The sequence below is a fragment of the Lucilia sericata genome, unplaced genomic scaffold, assembly GCF_015586225.1.
Source record: "Lucilia sericata isolate MDLA Ls3-8-SP2 unplaced genomic scaffold, ASM1558622v1 Contig002496F_arrow, whole genome shotgun sequence".
Classification (NCBI taxonomy): domain Eukaryota; kingdom Metazoa; phylum Arthropoda; class Insecta; order Diptera; family Calliphoridae; genus Lucilia; species Lucilia sericata.
In genome coordinates, this window is record NW_023996273.1 from 26,771 (window position 1) to 46,524 (window position 19,754).

General features: G+C 29.6%; 1 protein-coding gene across 1 annotated transcript; it reads left to right on the plus strand.

The window, feature by feature from the left end:
• Positions 1–44: 44 nt before the first annotated feature.
• On the plus strand, positions 45–19,330 carry LOC119614012 (putative uncharacterized protein DDB_G0277255). The gene is made up of 5 exons (XM_037970088.1): positions 45–125; positions 184–229; positions 18,181–18,689; positions 18,749–18,981; positions 19,048–19,330. The coding sequence occupies exons 1-5, from the start codon at positions 45–47 to the stop codon at positions 19,313–19,315; spliced, it is 1,137 nt and encodes a 378-aa protein (XP_037826016.1). The 3' UTR covers positions 19,316–19,330.
• The last annotated feature ends 424 nt before the right edge of the window (positions 19,331–19,754 follow it).

Consider the following 19,754-nt stretch of genomic DNA (forward strand, 5'->3'; position numbering starts at 1 on the left):
GTACGAATAAAGGGGTTAAAACAGAATACAACAAAGTTAAAAATATGACAACGTCACAAACTGAAATCACACAAATTCAAATAATACAACTGCCGGTTCAAGTATTAGCAATAATGCAGGAGGAGGCAATGTTGTTAACGGAGTGGAACGTAGTACCGGTGGCGGTGGTGGTGTTGTAACTAGCATCTAAAACTACTAATAGCAACAATTGGTTCACAACATAATATTGGTAAAGATTTTTTTATGTTTTTGTTATGCTTTTAACTTGTTTTGTTAAGTTAAAAAATGTTTTTAATAAACAAACTATAAGTGTTCAGAATACCCTACGATCTGAACATAAATGATGAGAAAGTAGCGATGGGTCTCTAATATTGAAAAGTCTATGAATGTACTAAAGATCGGAATGTAACTAAAGATCGGAGTGTAGCACTCCAGCTATTTGAAGGCGATATAAATCCCAATCTGTCTCGAAAGAATCGGAGTTTTCGCACTTCATTATGGTTTAATTTAAAAAAACAGGAGTGTCTTTTCTGGTTAAAATTGTGGAGGTTCAAAAAGCCCCTAGGTAGATATGGTTCTTGGGAATTTGTTAAATCATATTAGGATCTCAAAAGATCTTCCAATAAACTTTACTGGATCATTATTTTCTAAAGATCAGTATAGCAATATAAAGAGTAATCTCTCTCATGGATTAAGGTTCCATTTTATTTTGAATTATAGGTTCTTGCTAGTATGATGGTAATGTAGTTCAGGAGCAAAGATCATCCAGTAAAATAGAAAGATGAGAGTGGTGATCATAAATAGTATTGGACTACAAAATGCTTTACGGAAATGATTCTCTTCTAGATTAAATTTTTTTATACAAATTTATAGTTGTTCAGATATCCTACGACCTGAACATAAAAGATTGGAAAATAGCGATGGGTATCTGATATTGAAAAGGGTATTAGATAGTAGAGATCGAAGGCAGGCACTCTAGCTAGTTAGATGCGTCCGTCACTTCTTGGCTATATAAATTTATAGATCTGTCTCCAAATAAATTCGTTTTCACTCCCGATCATGGTTTGATTTTAAAAACGCATGAGTGTCTTTCTGGTTCATTTTCTGGTGGTTTAAAAAAATCCCTAACATAATATGGTTCGTGGGACTTTGATAAATCATATTTAGAAGATCTTCTAAAAAATTTACTGGATCATTATGTTTTGAGGATCAGTACAGCAATATAAAGCATAGTTCTCCTCTCCTGGATTAAGGATCCGTTTTATATTTTGAGTTATGGGATCTAGTTAGTAATGGTAATGGAGGTCAGGAGCAAAGATAATCCAGTACAGTAAAAAGATGAGAGTAAGTTGAACAGAAACAGTAATTGACGCAATACTATTAGAATGTAGGACTACAAAATGCTTTACGGAAATAATTATCTTTTAGATTAAAACTACATTCACATGAATTGATTTTAATATAAAAATGTCACGATAAATCAGATAATGGTCTATAGTCCAATTCTTTAGTTTTAAACAAGATACACACATTTTGTTTCAGGTTAAGTGAAAAACACGATTTAAATTAAAAAAAAAACTATAAGACATGATTGATCGTCATTTAAAATTTTCTGCAGTGTTCATCTCATTAGAAATAATATAATTACTATATTTAATTTTATTTAAATTAAATTACATAAGAAAGTTTTAAAATGTATACGAATTAAGCTTCATTTTGTACTACTCTTTCATAATGATTAATGATTATTCTATGACTTTATGATCGCTTTTATTTTTGCAGTAACTCTATTTAAAAGTGCCAGACTTTCAACACGCAATAATAACATTTTTCAAAACCATAATTTACACTCCAAAACTAAATGTGTTAAAATTGCGTTTCATGTACGTGCTTACTTTTTTTTTCTTATTTTAAAAGCCATCTTTTGTTTTTCACTTTACGTTTCATGTTTTAAACATTTTAATTTTGTGATTTGTTTAAATTATTTACAAAGAAAAGTTATAATAAAATAACTTACGCTGTTGTTACATGCTGTTTCTTCATACATTAATTTATTTAATTATTTATGTATTTATTTAAAATGTTTAAACAATATCATCTTTATTTTATTGTTGTTGTATTTTATTTATTAAGGTTATACTCGGGTGTATTTTATTTAAGGTTTTCTTTTTTTAACTTACCCGTTGAGTAATTGAATTGTTTTGGGTATTTGAACACAAAAGTATTTAATCTAAATTGCAATAAATTTTCGATTATTTCGCAGTGGTTAAACTATTAAGTGTTTAGAGGAAAATTTTGGCAAGTATTTGTTTGTTTTTATTTCAAGGCCGTTTAAAAATAAACAATGGTTTTTGTTAATTAATTTATATGTATGTATATTTAAAAAAATACATGGTTTTAACTTATTATTCATAGAATGATAAATGGCGTTTATTTCAAAAGAGTTAATAAATAACTAGATCTCTACTTATGGAAAGAAAAGTGCCAATTTAATAGTTTATTCCAAAGAAATAAACCATTGGCTCCTGCTATGTAGTGTAGATGCTCTTTGGAATAAACGATATATACTTTTTCGTTAACATAAAAATAAGCGATATTGATTGTTTATAACCTATAACACTGTAGTGTGGACGATATTACCGATTTATGCTGTTTTTGCTATTTATGCGAATTTTAAAGATAATTCGATGGTATTGGAATTATAAGTATTTCTTTGGCGAAACCTCATCCCTTACTTATATCAATCGGTCATCCCTTACTCATACAACCGGACACCGGTATTTGTAGCTCATATAATATCTCCGCAAAAACAAAGTTTTGTATTAGCCGATTTCATAATACAAAGTCTCCCTACAAAACTTGGTAATGACTTTCATTACCTCAATTAACAACATACATTTCATGACTATTAAAACCTCCTTACACGAGCACACAAGTAATATGATCTGTCAAAATTTTGTGTAGAAGAGTACAGATGGGATCGTCTAAAGTTTAGAACTCTAACTACTAGGCCCAGAATCACTTTCTGAGTCAATTAAGCTATGTCCGTCCGCCTGTGTGTCCATGTAAACCTTAGACACGCTACAGGTTGCAATTTTCAAGATAATTTGATGAAATTTGCACATACCCAAGAAAATGATACGGTCCTTTATTTGGCCAAAACCCTCATACCACCGTACCCCCGAATAGGGCTTTTTAGCTTATAGTAATGTTAAATATTGTACAATCTCTACAAAAATAGAAAAATCTTAGTTTTATTCACGTTTATTCAAAAAATACGTGAAAATAATTCAAAAAACATATTGTCATTGCAATCAAAGATTTTGCGGGTCCTTTAGGGAATATCGTCGACGTTTTGGATTAAGATTTTTAGGGCTAGTTATTTAGTTAGTTAGTTAGATAGTTAGTTAGTTTAGTTAGTTAGTTAGTTAGTTAGTTAGTTAGTTACGATTAGTTAGTTAGTTCGTTTAGTTAGTTTTAGTTAGTTAGTTAGTTAGTTAGTTCGTTAGTTAGTTAGTTCGTTCGTTCGTTCGTTAGTTAGTTAGTTCGTTAGTTCGTTCGTTAGTTAGTTAGTCGTTCGTTGTTAGTTTTAGTTAGTTAGTTAGTTCGTTAGTTTTCGTTAGTTAGTTCGTTCGTTAGGTAGTTCGTTAGTTAGTTTAGTTAGTTCGTTCGTTTAGTTAGTTCGTTCGTTCGTTCGTTCGTTAGTTCGTTCGTTAGTTTAGTTCGTAGTTTCGTTCGTTAGTTCGTTAGTTAGTTAGTTCGTTAGTTCGTTCGTTCGTAGTTAGTTCGTTTTAGTTCGTTTCGTTGTAGTTAGTTAGTTTAGTTCGTTGTTAGTTCGTAGTTCGTTCGTTCGTTCGTTCGTTAGTTCGTTCGTTAGTTCGTTCGTTAGTTAGTTAGTTCGTTCGTTCGTTAGTTTCGTTCGTTCGTTTCGTTCGTTAGTTCGTTCGTTCGTTCGTTCGTTAGTTCGTTCGTTGTCGTTCGTTAGTTAGTTCGTTCGTTAGTTCGTTCGTTCGTTGTTCGTTCGTTCGTTCGTTAGTTCGTTATTGTTCGTTCGTTCGTTTTCGTTCGTTCTTAGTTTTCGTTCGTTCGTTTCGTTCGTTCGTTCGTTTCGTTCGTTGTTCGTTCGTTCGTTCGTTCGTTGTTCGTTTTTCGTTCGTTCGTTCGTTCGTTCGTTCGTTCGTTGTTCGTTCGTTCGTTCGTTCTTTTCGTTTCGTTTGTTCTTCGTTCGTTTAGTTCGTTAGTTCGTTAGTTAGTCCCCTCCGATCCGAAGAAATGCCCCAGACTGCTATCGGGACTAGAACACTCACCACTAAGATTTTACCTTAGGCAAGTTTGTTATAAACATATCTTCAAAAATGTTTATTATAAATCCCCGACCTAAAGAAACTCCATCTAGAAACCACATTTCATTGCATTGTTCTTTTTTTCCTACATTTCCAATATCGTTGCTTTAGCCTACTTTGATATTGGCCTAACTTTTAATTATAAGGTTTTCTGGAATTCAGACCACGGCCTGTTTCAACATTCCATTGAATCCCATAAAAGTACAGTTTTCCATATCGACACAAATTATTAAACTGACAATTCATAAATTGTTTTTTACAATTAAACTTAGTCAATCCAAAATCATATGTAAATTGATTTATTTCTTCTATTCTAACACCCTGTATTCTTAGTATTTTTACATATTATGTAAGTAATAAATAATATCGAGTCTCTATAATTTTGAATTAAAAAACAAAACAAAAAAAAAAAGAACGTTAAATATGTAAACACTCATACACACCATTAAATACACTACTTAATATTCCAGCAACATAGATACGACAAAAATTGTTTATAGAAAATTATTGGCCTCCAGGGGACTTAATAAACTGCATACACAACTCATGCATTTCTAATTTTTACAAATTCTTTGTTTATTATTTACAATCATATATTTTCCCCCTGTCTTCGAACTCTAGACAGAAACTCTACTAGCAACTTCTTTATAATAAAAGAACTAACTAAATTCCAGACATTGCTTCCAAAACTGACAAACTATGAAATCCCAACAACAAAAAAGGTGTGTGTATATGCGCCAATTGGTTCAATAACATGACTCAAGTATGAGTTACATTTAATGTTTAGTGTAAAAGGAGTTGATATATATTTTTTTTGAGACAATTTGAGGAGTGCCGCAACAGCTGAATATAAATATCTGAATACTACATGTGTCCCTGCGTGTTTTAGCACAATAATAATGTTGTCTTGTCAACACAATACTACAACAACACCCCACATTCTTTAATTTTGTTTTTGTACTTTTCATTAATTTTCATTATTCAGTTGTAACTGGGAATGAACTTAAAGTAATTTTTATTTTATTTCAAGTGTTAATGTTTGTTTTAATTAAGGATTTTTATAAACAAAAATTAAAACTTTTCAGGGGATTTCAGACTGAAGGTGGATGTTTGTTGTTATTTGCTTATAAAATGGAGAAAATTGGTGGAAATGTACAATTAACTTTAAGGAATGTATACATTATTATATAATTTTACTTCAGTATATATTCTGCATTTCAATTCGAATCGAAATTTTCTCCGTTTAGCAACTTTGGTATTCTCATTTCGATTCTACTCTCCGCCACATAAACAACAACTTACAAAACGTAGGTACGATCGTAACGCAGAATACACACATTCGTAAAGCATTAAACAAAATGGAATTGCTTCTTCTTTTTCTTACGATTTCGTTCTTTATTGGAATACCTTTTTTCGGTCGTTGCGTAACTGAATACGTATTCGTAATCGAAATACAGAATGGAGGTGATTATGAATCCATATCAGGGCAAAAATGAGGGCGACGGGAAAACATTCCAACATTTTCTCTATCTGTGTGCGCTCCTTTTCTACAACATTTAACGGGTCTTGGTTCAAGATAAGATAGGATCCGCTTCTAGAATTTTTAAAGGGTCCAATTAACTCGACCTTCTTATAGTCTAAATGTCTAAGTTTTGAAACTTTGATGAACTGTCATTAGTTTTATAACAAGATCGGATTATTCTAAAACGTTAATTTACTAAGTAAAAGTGAGAAATTTTAAAGAAATATTCAGACAATAACTAAATATCTAAGTGACATTTATTTATTTAGCAGGTGGACAAACTTTTTTTAAGTTTGACTAAGTATAAGCTAGGGTTTCTAATTCGCTGAAATTGCCACATTATAGCCAAATTAAGTTTTTCAAACATAAGACTTTACTTTCCACTTTTTCCAAATTTAGTTGACCTCTGTAATTTTTTTTTCTGCTAATGTTATTCGGCACTTAATTGCAATTTCAAGAAGTAAACATTGAAACGATGTAATTTCCATAACTTCCCCTGTTTCCTATGAAATACGGAAACAAATTCGCGGGAAAATTTTTCCATTTAGAAACCCTAGGATGAGTTTTAATGTCAATATCCGTAGATTGTATATAATGAGTTATAAAGATGAAAACAAGATGATTTCTGTCAATCTATACGATCATGTGATATTTTATTTATTTTGCAAAAAAAAAAAAACTTATATGAGAGCTTTGAAAGTTTCAATAAATGTACGATACAAAAGGAAAGTAAAAACTGAATTATTTTTCATATTCATTTTACTCAGTATATAAAAGTGTGTGCTACGTACGTTTTAAGCAAATATTTATCCAATTTTTTTATTATCAAACACTTAGACGTTAAGAGTTGGTAATATTGAAAAAGTAGATTATTTAAATGATAGTTTTTTTTTTGTATGAAACATTAAATATAATTACACATTTCACAAACTACAAATGTTCAATCTGTGATCAGCCAGAGTTATTCATTTAATGAACTACTTTACTGTTAACAATTATTTTATATTATTACTAGCATACCCTGGGTGCTTCGCTACCCTAACTTAAATTAAATACATACAAAATTTGTTTACTTTTATAGAAAATTAAAATTGATTAAACATTTTTTTAATGTTTCAGTTTTATACGTTAAATATCACGTGATTAAATTCGCATTCAGTAAGAAGCTTGTATTTTTAGTTTCATTAATTTAGCTTCCACATTATGGAAAATTTCGAAAGTACTATTTGAAAAAAAAGTACTATAAAATACGTCTAATAGATTATCATTTAATAAAAATTTTATGTTTCTGTGTTCAATATTATATATAATTCAAAAAATATAATTCTAATGAATGAAAAGTACCAAAAGTCCCTTTCAGTAGATTCTCATTTACTAAGGTCCCTACATTTTAAATTTTATTTTCAATATCTATGTTCAATATCGTAAAAATATCAAAAAAGTATCATCAGAAAAACGAAAAAGTACAAAAATCTCTCTCAATAAATTCTCATTTAATAAGGACCGTGTGTGTTCCGGTTAACCATTATAAAGAATCTAAAAGGTACCATTTGAAGAATAGAAAAATACCAAATAGTTCCCACTTACAGAATATTATTCAGTCAAGACCATGTATGTTAAAATTAATATTCCTAGGTTGAATATTTTAGAAAATTAATAAGTACCATTTATGAGATAAAAAGTACTAAAAAGTTCTCTCTTAAAGAATCTTATTCAATGAGGACCGTGTATGTTTAATCATGTGTTTTGAATTCATATTAAAGAACATACAAAGAGTATCATTTGAAAAAAGAAAAAGTACCAAAAGTGGAATAAAATTTACCTAAGTGGAAAGTACTTATAAAGAATACAATTTTCCCCTTTTTGCTTAGAAATATACTTTTTCGAGAATTAAGTTTACAAAATGTTCCGTATTTAAATCTATATATCACAGATAAAACTCAAACGATTCAAATCTGCATTCATTTGTTCTAGAAAAATAGTGCTTTCAAAAAGTACCAAACAATTTACTCGAATTTGGTCCTATATAGGAATTAGTACTCGAACTCCAAAACAATATACCAACAGCTTATTTTGTGTGAGTAAATAAACTACTTTTTCAAATTTTATAAAAATTGGCTCAATGAGTTTGAATAAAATTAAATTTCCCGTCTTTTCCCCTTTTTGGTACTTTTTTCCATAGTGAAATAGCAAAAATTTTATTACAATAAATATTACAGAGTTAGTCCGTAATTTAATAGGAATAATTCAATAAACCGAACAAGTTTTCTTAATGTGCTAAAAAAAGTATGTACCATAAATACAGTACAATGTACAAATTTCTAAAAATCCCTCCTTAGTGGATCTACATAACCAAAAACTCATCTACTGTCAAAATTTCATGATTCTAGGTTCAGCCGTTTGGGCTGTGCGATGATGAATCAGTCAGTCAGTAACGCTACTCTTTTATATATAGATTAAAGGTGAAACAAGTATTTACTTTATGTTGATACTAACTTCTCATATTGTCGTTAAGTAAATAAATAAAAATCAACACAGTTATTATAAAATAATAACTATGTAGTCTTTAAAATAAATAAATCATAAAAATGTTATTTATTCCTTTAACTAACTAATATAAACAAAATAACAACATTCCCATTTCTTTGTTGACAAACTTTCACTGTTTTAATTTATAATATCATAAAAAACGTTAAATATAGGACACTTAATTAAAACCCTAAAGATACAAATAAAAATTTAAATAAAATTTATAGAAAAACAAAAAATAAAATTATTTATTCATTAAGAGGACCCACAACAAAAATTAACATAAAATTAACATTAACACTTGTTTGTTGTTTTATCAGCTATATTTAAAACATGAATAACATTTGCATAATGTACTTAATCAGAAAATTAAAAGAATTACATGATTTCTATCATCATTTAAAGATTCTCAGCCGATGTTGGGAATAATAACGCTATAAACGCCATTATCTCAATATCTGGTTAAAATTTATTCGTTGGATACATACATACTTATAAAAAAAAGTGGCTTACTTTGTATTTTGAGTTGAAGAAAAAAATTTTGCATTAAACCCATTTTCTGAACAGTATCCAGTACATTGATTACCATTGTTATCAAAAATTCCTAAAGATTTCATTATATATACTACACTGTATTTATCTTACTTTACATTTGTGTCTATGACAATTAATTCTTTGTGCAATTAAATTTAGTATGTTTTAAATTTTGGCCGTCTTAGTTCCACCACGGCGGCGTCCCTTAAACTGCTTGACTATATCTCTCAGTTTTCGTTTTGGGGCCAGTGTATAGTAGTAGTAGTATAAACAAATTAATGAATGAATTTAGTTTCTTTTGTAACTCACTCAAAAAAAATTTGTATACAATTGCATGTTGAAAAGCTGCGGCGCCATTAGCATATCAACTTCACTCATGTTGGCATTTTACATTCATTAACATAAAAATTTGGAAAAAAAATGATAAACGAATACTATATAAAGTATATTTTGGTTAACGAACTCGCCTGCTGTTGGTGTCCAAAGTGAAGGGGAAGGTTAAGTGGACATTATACTGTTTTGTTGAGAGTGTTGTTGTGAGTGTTTATATTAATTTAAAAAAAATATTTTTGATCTTTAAATAAATGTGGGCGTTTGTTTAATAAAATCAGTAGATAAATCACTCTAGGAAATAAATGTACGTTATCTTTTGTTTAAAATAAACATACATATTTTAAACGATTGCAAAACTATCTGGTTTTAGCTCATTATATAAAATTATCAAAATATAATTAAATTCCGGCAGATCAGATTCGGTTATCAATATATCACGTGATAGCTTGGCTAAATAGATGTCTAAACGGTGTAGGATTGTTTCTTTGGGCAATGGTCTATAGTCTAGCCTATAGTTTAGTCCATAGTCTAGTCCATAGTCTAGTCTAGTCTATAGTCTAGTCTATAGTCTAGTCTATAGTCTAGTCTATAGTCTAGTCTATAGTCTAGTCTATAGTCTAGTCTATAGTCTAGTCTATAGTCTAGTCTATAGTCTAGTCTATAGTCTAGTCTATAGTCTAGTCTATAGTCTAGTCTATAGTCTAGTCTATAGTCTAGTCTATAGACTAGTCTATAGTCTAGTCTATAGTCTAGTCTATAGTCTAGTCTATAGTCTAGTCTATAGTCTAGTCTATAGTCTAGTCTATAGTCTAGTCTATAGTCTAGTCTATAGTCTAGTCTATAGTCTAGTCTATAGTCTAGTCTATAGTCTAGTCTATAGTCTAGTCTATAGTCTAGTCTATAGTCTAGTCTATAGTCTAGTCTATAGTCTAGTCTATAGTCTAGTCTATAGTCTAGTCTATAGTCTAGTCTATAGTCTAGTCTATAGTCTAGTCTATAGTCTAGTCTATAGTCTAGTCTATAGTCTAGTCTATAGTCTAGTCTATAGTCTAGTCTATAGTCTAGTCTATAGTCTAGTCTATAGTCTAGTCTATAGTCTAGTCTATAGTCTAGTCTATAGTCTAGTCTATAGTCTAGTCTATAGTCTAGTCTATAGTCTAGTCTATAGTCTAGTCTATAGTCTAGTCTATAGTCTAGTCTATAGTCTAGTCTATAGTCTAGTCTATAGTCTAGTCTATAGTCTAGTCTATAGTCTAGTCTATAGTCTAGCCTATAGTCTAGTCTATAGTCTAGTCTAGTCTAGTCTATAGTCTAGTCTATAGTCTAGTCTATAGTCTAGTCTATAGTCTAGTCTATAGTCTAGTCTATAGTCTAGTCTAGTCTATAGTCTAGTGTAGTCTAGTCTAGTCTATAGTCTAGTCTAGTCTATAGTCTAGTCTATAGTCTAGTCTAGTCTAGTCTATAGTCTAGTCTATAGTCTAGTCTAGTCTATAGTCTAGTCTAGTCTATAGTCTAGTCTAGTCTATAGTCTAGTCTATAGTCTAGTCTATAGTCTAGTCTATAGTCTAGTCTATAGTCTAGTCTATAGTCTAGTCTATAGTCTAGTCTATAGTCTAGTCTATAGTCTAGTCTATAGTCTAGTCTATAGTCTAGTCTGTAGTCTAGTCTATAGTCTAGTCTATAGTCTAGTCTATAGTCTAGTCTATAGTCTAGTCTATAGTCTAGTCTATAGTCTAGTCTATAGTCTAGTCTATAGTCTAGTCTATAGTCTAGTCTATAGTCTAGACTATAGTCTAGTCTATAGTCTAGTCTATAGTCTAGTCTATAGTCTAGTCTATAGTCTAGTCTATAGTCTAGTCTATAGTCTAGTCTATAGTCTAGTCTATAGTCTAGTCTATAGTCTAGTCTATAGTCTAGTCTATAGTCTAGTCTATAGTCTAGTCTATAGTCTAGTCTATAGTCTAGTCTATAGTCTAGTCTATAGTCTAGTCTATAGTCTAGTCTATAGTCTAGTCTATAGTCTAGTCTATAGTCTAGTCTATAGTCTAGTCTATAGTCTAGTCTAGTTTATAGTCTAGTCTAGTTTATAGTCTAGTCTAGTCTATAGTCTAGTCTAGTCTATAGTCTAGTCTAGTCTATAGTCTAGTCTAGTCTATAGTCTAGTCTAGTCTAGTCTATAGTCTAGTCTATAGTCTAGTCTATAGTCTAGTCTATAGTCTAGTCTATAGTCTAGTCTATAGTCTAGTCTATAGTCTAGTCCATAGTCTAGTCTACAGTCTAGTCTATAGTCTAGTCTATAGTCTAGTCTATAGTCTAGTCTATAGTCTAGTCTATAGTCTAGTCTATAGTCTAGTCTATAGTCTAGTCTATAGTCTAGTCTATAGTCTAGTCTATAGTCTAGTCTATAGTCTAGTCTATAGTCTAGTCTATAGTCTAGTCTATAGTCTAGTCTATAGTCTAGTCTATAGTCTAGTCTATAGTCTAGTCTATAGTCTAGTCTATAGTCTAGTCTATAGTCTAGTCTATAGTCTAGTCTATAGTCTAGTCTATAGTCTAGTCTATAGTCTAGTCTGTAGTCTAGTCTATAGTCTAGTCTATAGTCTAGTCTATAGTCTAGTCTATAGTCTAGTCTATAGTCTAGTCTATAGTCTAGTCTATAGTCTAGTCTATAGTCTAGTCTATAGTCTAGTCTATAGTCTAGTCTATAGTCTAGTCTATAGTCTAGTCTATAGTCTAGTCTATAGTCTAGTCTATAGTTTAGTCTATAGTCTAGTCTAGTCTATAGTCTAGTCTATAGTCTAGTCTATAGTCTAGTCTATAGTCTAGTCTATAGTCTAGTCTATAGTCTAGTCTATAGTCTAGTCTATAGTCTAGTCTATAGTCTAGTCTATAGTCTAGTCTATAGTCTAGTCTATAGTCTAGTCTATAGTCTAGTCTATAGTCTAGTCTATAGTCTAGTCTATAGTCTAGTCTATAGTCTAGTCTATAGTCTAGTCTATAGTCTAGTCTATAGTCTAGTCTATAGTCTAGTCTATAGTCTAGTCTATAGTCTAGTCTATAGTCTAGTCTATAGTCTAGTCTATAGTCTAGTCTATAGTCTAGTCTATAGTCTAGTCTATAGTCTAGTCTATAGTCTAGTCTATAGTCTAGTCTATAGTCTAGTCTATAGTCTAGTCTATAGTCTAGTCTTTAGTCTAGTCTATAGTCTAGTCTATAGTCTAGTTTATAGGCTAGTCTATAGTCTAGTCTATAGTCTAGTCTATAGTCTAATCTATAGTCTAATCTATAGTCTAGTCTATAATCTAGTCTATAATATAGTCTATGGTCTAGTCTATAATCTAGTCTATAGTTCATAGTCTAGCCTATAGTATAGTCTGTAGCCTATTAAGTATGTAGTCTAGTATATACTCTATAGTAATTTGGTGCTAACTAGCTAGATGTTCTGGGTCTTTCAATACATATCTCAATGAAAACGTGGGTTAATCTGCAGGCAGACTAATTGTGCGTAATCGTAGTTTAATTTTGTAATATATTTTGTATCGTTCAAATGTTAAAGGAAATTTTGTAAAAATATGTATAATTGCTTGTAAAACATGTTTACTTTCAATTAAATAAATTATTTAGATTGATTCAAAGTTCTAAATATATTTCATACCGATAACAGAGTTGTAAGACATCCCAAAGTATTTTCTACTCATATCCATTGTTTGCCACCACCAGCATCATGTTAAACAGACAAACATTTCATTCATTAATTTATAAATAAATTGTATTCATTCATTAAAAGATGAAATGTGTTGATATATAGAATAATATTTTTTTGCTCTTGCCGCCATACTGCCATAATTTTGTCTCCTTCATTGAAAAGAACAGAAAAACTATCAAATATTTATGTGTCTATAAGAAGCAGATTTATCCATAAAAACAACTTTGAAGGGGGAATAACCAACCAGATCATAGATATGTTAAATAGGGATTCTTGAATCCAGAATCATTATAGTGATATGGTTCAATTCTATTTTAAATGAAACCAGATAAAGCAGCATAGTATCTCCATCAAAGAGAAGAAAATGCATTTGTTTTATTTACTTTGGGATCCAAGACAGATTTTCTTATTTAAGTAAATCTATTAATAATGAAATTGCCACTATGTTCTTGTATTTTTTTATATTTTTTGTTTATTCTTTAGTCTATCACGCACACGCTGATGATATATATGCCTGTATACTGTTCGAATCCATAGTATGTGCGTTTTTATTGTACGTTTTACGATTAAATTGGACTTTTTTAATTTAAAAACGACCGTTTCTTTTTATAGAAGTCACGGAAGGTCATACAGATGTACTCTAGAAGTAAAATACAACCGTTACGAATTGATTTATTTATCTTTTTTAAAGTTGTCTTCAGGAAAAGAAATTAAAATTGATTTAAAGTTATTTCTGTTTATTTTATCGTTTATACTTATGTGTTCTGAAATAAAATTTGGTTTAAACAATTAGTAAATGTGGAAATGGGAATTGTTCACCTCATAGCGGGAATGAAAAGTTTGCGGTATATGTATGTATCTTATGCATATACATTTATATAACATCGATTTTATATAAAAACTAAAAGCTCACTAAACATCGATTCTTATGTCGCTTATAACTTCCTAAATAAGCGTTTAATGGTGAAATGTTATTGGAACTGTAATTCTTCTAAGACAATACCAAACTTTTTTTAAACCCAAAAATTTTAAAATCTCAATATCTTCATAAATAATGGTTTATGAAGATCACTTGTATTTTTTGACTAAAAATCTAATAAAAAACTCTGAAAAAACAAAAATAATTTCGTTGATGGAGAAATGATATTGGAACTGTAATTGCTCTTAGATAATAAGAAACTTTTTTTAAAAACCCAAAATTTTAAATTCTTTATACGTTTATAAATAATGGTTTATGTTTAATTAAGAATAAGAGCTCGATCCTTGAATCCCCATATTTTTGTATACAAAAACCACGGGACTAAAAAGAAATCGGAAAATTTATTTCACTAAAGTTTTATTTGGGAAAGGAGGTCGATCTTTAATCTCTCATCTTCCCAACAATAATCAAATTTTACTGGGAAAACATAAAAACATCAATTACATTAATTCAGAAAGGAAATCGATCGTTCTTTACAATTAATCTGAAGAAATTAAACCTGAGAAGATTTCAATATACGGTCTCTTACAAATAAGAGTTGGATAGAGAAAATAAGTTAGATCTGTAATCGCTCATATTTCCGACAAAAATATTGTTTCATTTGAAAAATCAAATAAAAAACTCAACTTCCTTAATAAATTGTAAAAAGAAATTTTGATCGCATCTCCGACGCAGAATTTTTAATAAGAAAACCAGAAAAAATAAAAATCTTAATAAAAGGAGTGAAAAAAAATTATTGTAAAGAAAACTCTATTTTGTTCTGGTCAAAAGTACGAACTTTGTTCTCTTACATTTTCTGGGAAACATAAGACTTTTTTTTGCACACATACATACATATTTTAAATTTTATAAAATACATGTGTATAAAAATTTCTATTTCCTTAATATTTTTTCATTATACATTTTTTTCTAATCAATCGTCGTTTATCGTGAGAAATTTAATACTTCAAAAAACGTGTGATCTTATCTTATATGACAAAATTATATCTTTCTCATGCTACTTTGGCTAACTACTTTTTAAACGTATAAATAGAAATTTTCAAATCAAATTGAGCAGAAAATTATACATTTCCACTTTTAATCAAATTACATGGCAGTTAATATTATTTTTATACTCAAATTAGACATACTTTGTAGTTATACACTGGTAAAAGAAAAAAATATTCATTAAAATTCAATAATTTAACTGTTATAAAAAAAAAAATAATTTTTTACTGTCTATTTACTTTGAGTGTTTTATGGATGTCAAACAACGTTTACACAGTTTACTACTAGATTTAGCAGAGGATATTATATTACATTATCCACATTTTGTAATTCTAATCAAATCTAAATATCAATTTTGCATGGTTAATATCAATTACTGTTTTTGATTATTATAGCAAAAAAAAAAATTACAAGTATTTGCTAGACATTGCAAAAAAATCAAAGCAAATTGATTGCAATTTTTTCAGTCGTTTCTCTTTATGTGGTCGGTCATTTTTAACAGTTGACGATGACTCAAGTGGAATTTGATTTTTTTTCATTTCTGTTTTGCATTTAAAAATAAGAAATGTCTGGTATGTTGAGAATAAAAACAAAGCAAAATAATATAAAAAAAAGTTAGCAAATTATGTCAATGTGGGCTTAAAATCTCTCAATTTATACGAGTGTTCTTTTGTCAAGGCTTAAACACACATACCAAAGAATACTACTCGTACAAATGTATTTACCTCATATTGATATATTTATTAACTGTTTATTTATATTCGGTCTTAACTACTCTTGTCGCTGCTTCAACTAAATATTATTATTGTTAACCAAAGAAAATGAATGAATAAACAAATTTTTTACTCTTATGAATCATTCATGTCAAGTAAATATTCAAATGAATTTGTTTCTCACATAAATGTTGTTAAGTGCTCTGTATGTGTGGAATGATAGAGAAGAAGGAGAAAGAACTTACATAAGAGTCCACTTATACTTAAGCGAAAATATCGATAGACTTTGGTCTGTCTGATCAAACAAATTGACAATTTCGTTCATAACATTTTAAATAATCGTTAAATACACAGTTTAACAATTTGTTTACCCTAAAACCAGCGTGTATACATTTATAAAGGATTGTGCTGCTCTGAATCCCATTATGACTACAGAAACTGTGTTTTTCGCCATATTCGAAACGTTTTAAGACAGCGAAGTTCACTTTATTTATGAAGTTATGCTTTGAAATACAGGTATCATCTATGTTATATCTTGTTCTTTATTTGAGATATTCTAATCATAAGTTTGAAAGAACTATAAATGAAGAAATCTATGTTTTGCAATATTTCGCCTTTGTTTCACGGCAAACTTTTACGCCCCAACTTTTAACAATTTTTCCATTTGCTTCTGTTGATGTTTTTGCCGTGTGTAAATTTATAGATACATATATCAATCTTTAGATTGGGAAAACTCAGATAAGGAACAAGATATAACGAAGGTTAAAACTTTATTTTTAAAGTCAATAGATGGGACTTTCAAAGGAAAAAAATAGATTTTTGTTTAAATTTATGAACCGATATCTTTCAGTCCATCAATTCCATATTCTGATCTACAAACTGTTTGCTGATACAATACTTATTCAATAAGGACGTGATTCATTTAAGTAGATATCAATGGATGTTATATCCACCATATTTTCCTGGTTGTCCTGAGTAATGCTGAATGGATCTATCAGGCCAAACAATAACACCATAAGTAAGAATATGCTTTCCGAATCTCCGACTCAACACACATTCGCTAGTACTCTAAGGGAACAAAATCACACAAAAGTAATAGTCTTTCTTTTAAACAGAAAATATCCATCAAAAAACATACAAACCTTTAATTCGACTTTCGCTGGAAAAAAAAAACCAGAAAGCTCTTCTTTGAATCATGAAAGAACACTTGCACTTCAATATACATATTTCCCTTCTAGTTTGTCAATCCATAATAATAGACTGTGAAGGAAAAGAAAATACTAAATTTGACTAAAATTCTCCATCAATATCCTAGTAATACCGAATTGTTTAAGTAATCTTTAAAAGTCTGGCAACACTGGCAATAAGGTCATGACAGCGCCATCTATTATTTCGATCAATGGTTTTCTGTTTTCCCAAAAAATCGATTTCTCAGTCTGGCAACAATGGCACGAAAAATTAATGCAACAAAGAAAAACAATATGGCATCACTATGTTCTCGGAGTTGCCATATTTATTAGTGGGGTCGAAATTTTGACCAAATGTTGCCAGACTGAAAAAACAAATTTTTTGGAAAAATTAAAATCCTTTATGGAAACAATAGATGGCGCTGATTTAACACTAATACAGCGTTGCCAGACTTTTGCAAAACCTATAAAGAAAATAGCGAAGACACCCAGGGAGTGATGATAAATGCATTTAACGAAGGAGATGGAAATTATTTATATTAATTAATTATAACTTTAAACGAATTTTAAATAACAAAATGAATACACATAAAAATCCATACAATAGAAAATATTAATGTACTCCAGTTTCAAATTGTAGGTGTGATTACTTCGCCAGTTAATAAAATCCAGTTTTCTGCAAATAAATGAAACATTTTTAAGCATTAGTTTTAAATTCAGGAGGCAAAATATTGCAATTTTTGTTAATTCAATTATATTTAAAACCTGACATCATTCCCTTAAACGAATAGTGACTACACCTTGTCTGCATCAAACAATTGAGATATACAATGTATTCTCTTATAGAATTTGTGAGTTTATCAATTTACAACTGTTCAGTATGTATATTTATTTGTAAAAATGGAATTGAAATAGATTCTTTACTTAATCATCCGTAAACAATATGATGTGATTTAAACGGAAATAGAACATTTTATAAATACAATAGACATAAATCGAACTAAAAATGGTATTTGATGATGGCAATGCAACAAAACAAATAAACAAAACAAACACAACCAATGAACTGCAGAGAGAACAAAAGAAATAAATTCAATTAAATAGTTTGCATTGAATTCAAAATTAAATCTCTTCCAACAAAAAACACTTTGTGTAAAGATTTGCCGCAATAACAGCAACAAGTGGAGCGGATATTTAAAATGATCAAGGTCAATTTAAATAATACTTATTTGTACAAAAAAATTAAATTCAAAACTTATAATTATTTCTTTAATTTATTACATGTTAATTAAATATTTATTTAATTACTATTGTTAATTTTCTTTTTTTTATAATTTTTTTTTTTAGCAACAATCAGTGAAGTGGGAAAACGTAAAAAACTAAAATCACGCAATACTGCAGCAACTACAACAGCACTACCTACAACTATATTACCACCAACTATTGGCAGTGGTAATAGCGGCTATTCAAAAGATCATTTGGATGCCTGGCTAGAAACTTGTCTAAAGGATGCCTCAACAGCACAATTATCATCTTCATCGGAATTTCTCGATTATAATCCCACTAATAACAATATGATGACAGCAAATGCTGCAACTTCTGCAGCAGCAGCTGCAGCAATGTCTGTTAATAATTTGAATCATAAAAATATGTTTTCAATGCCAACATCATCATCGGCGCAACAACAACAACAGCCTCCAGTACTTTTTAATATGGCCAATTTAAATCAACACCAACAGTCGCAACAACAACAACAGCAATTTGCAATGAGAACAAATCCCATGAACAATGGTAGCAACAACATGCCAAATAACAATAGTTTTAATAATCTTCCCTTCAGTCAAGGTTTTCAAAGAGTAAGTTTTCTTTTCAACAGAGCTTTAAAAGTATTCATTTTTAAATCAACATTTTACAGAACATGCCAAATTTTATGAAACATTCTTCAAATTCCTTTAATAATCGCTATTCCATGATGTTTCCACCAGTTGGTGGTGGTTATTATCAACAAAATGATGGGTCACAAGATTTTGCCAGTTTACCGCCCATGGTCAATATTATGGGCGGCAGTGGTGGTACATCATCCGAACATGAAAACAATTCTACTGATGTTTTAGACGGCAGCGGTAGTAATCCCAATATTAGTCGAGGGTAATTGTTGTTGATCAAGTGTGGTTAATTTATAAAGAAACTAAAAATTTTTATTTTCTTATATAGTTTCAGATTTAGTGATCCTTGTTTATTGAATCCCTCGGATAATGATTCGAAATTAAGTGGCCAAAATACACCAGATCGTCGTAATAATTTACCCAATGACATGGATCAAAATAATAAATTCTTTAATATTTTAATGGAACAAATCCAATTGTTACATGAAACGAATACGAAAATATGTCGAGATTTGCATGAAGCTAAAGGTAAGTTGAAAGGAGGTGAAGGAAATTTGATAGATTACCTTTTGTATATGTATTTTTTTTTTAAATAAGTGTGATTTTAAAAAGAATTTTATACATATGTATTTTGTGTTTATTAAAATTAAGTTTTTGTATCCAGACTTGAGGAAATTTTAGTATTGAATTATATTTTTAAATTTTTCTATATCGAGGGACTATATTCAATAGTCGCTATCTCTCATTTTTAAGAAAATGAGATTTTGATGGCAAAATATTCAGCAAACTATCGCGCATCAGTGATATAAATTTCAAAGAAAAAAATATTTTTGGCAATTTTATAGCATTTTTTAAATTTCTCTATCTTAAAAAAAGAAAAATTCTGAATGCAAAACTCTCTATCTTATCCAAAAATTGCTTCAAACTCGATCCCTTTGGATAATTTTCTGTTGCAAAACAAGTCTTCTTAATAATTTGGACATGCTGAACACAAATCCGTCAAAATATTTAAAATCGGTCTAATAGTTTTTGAGA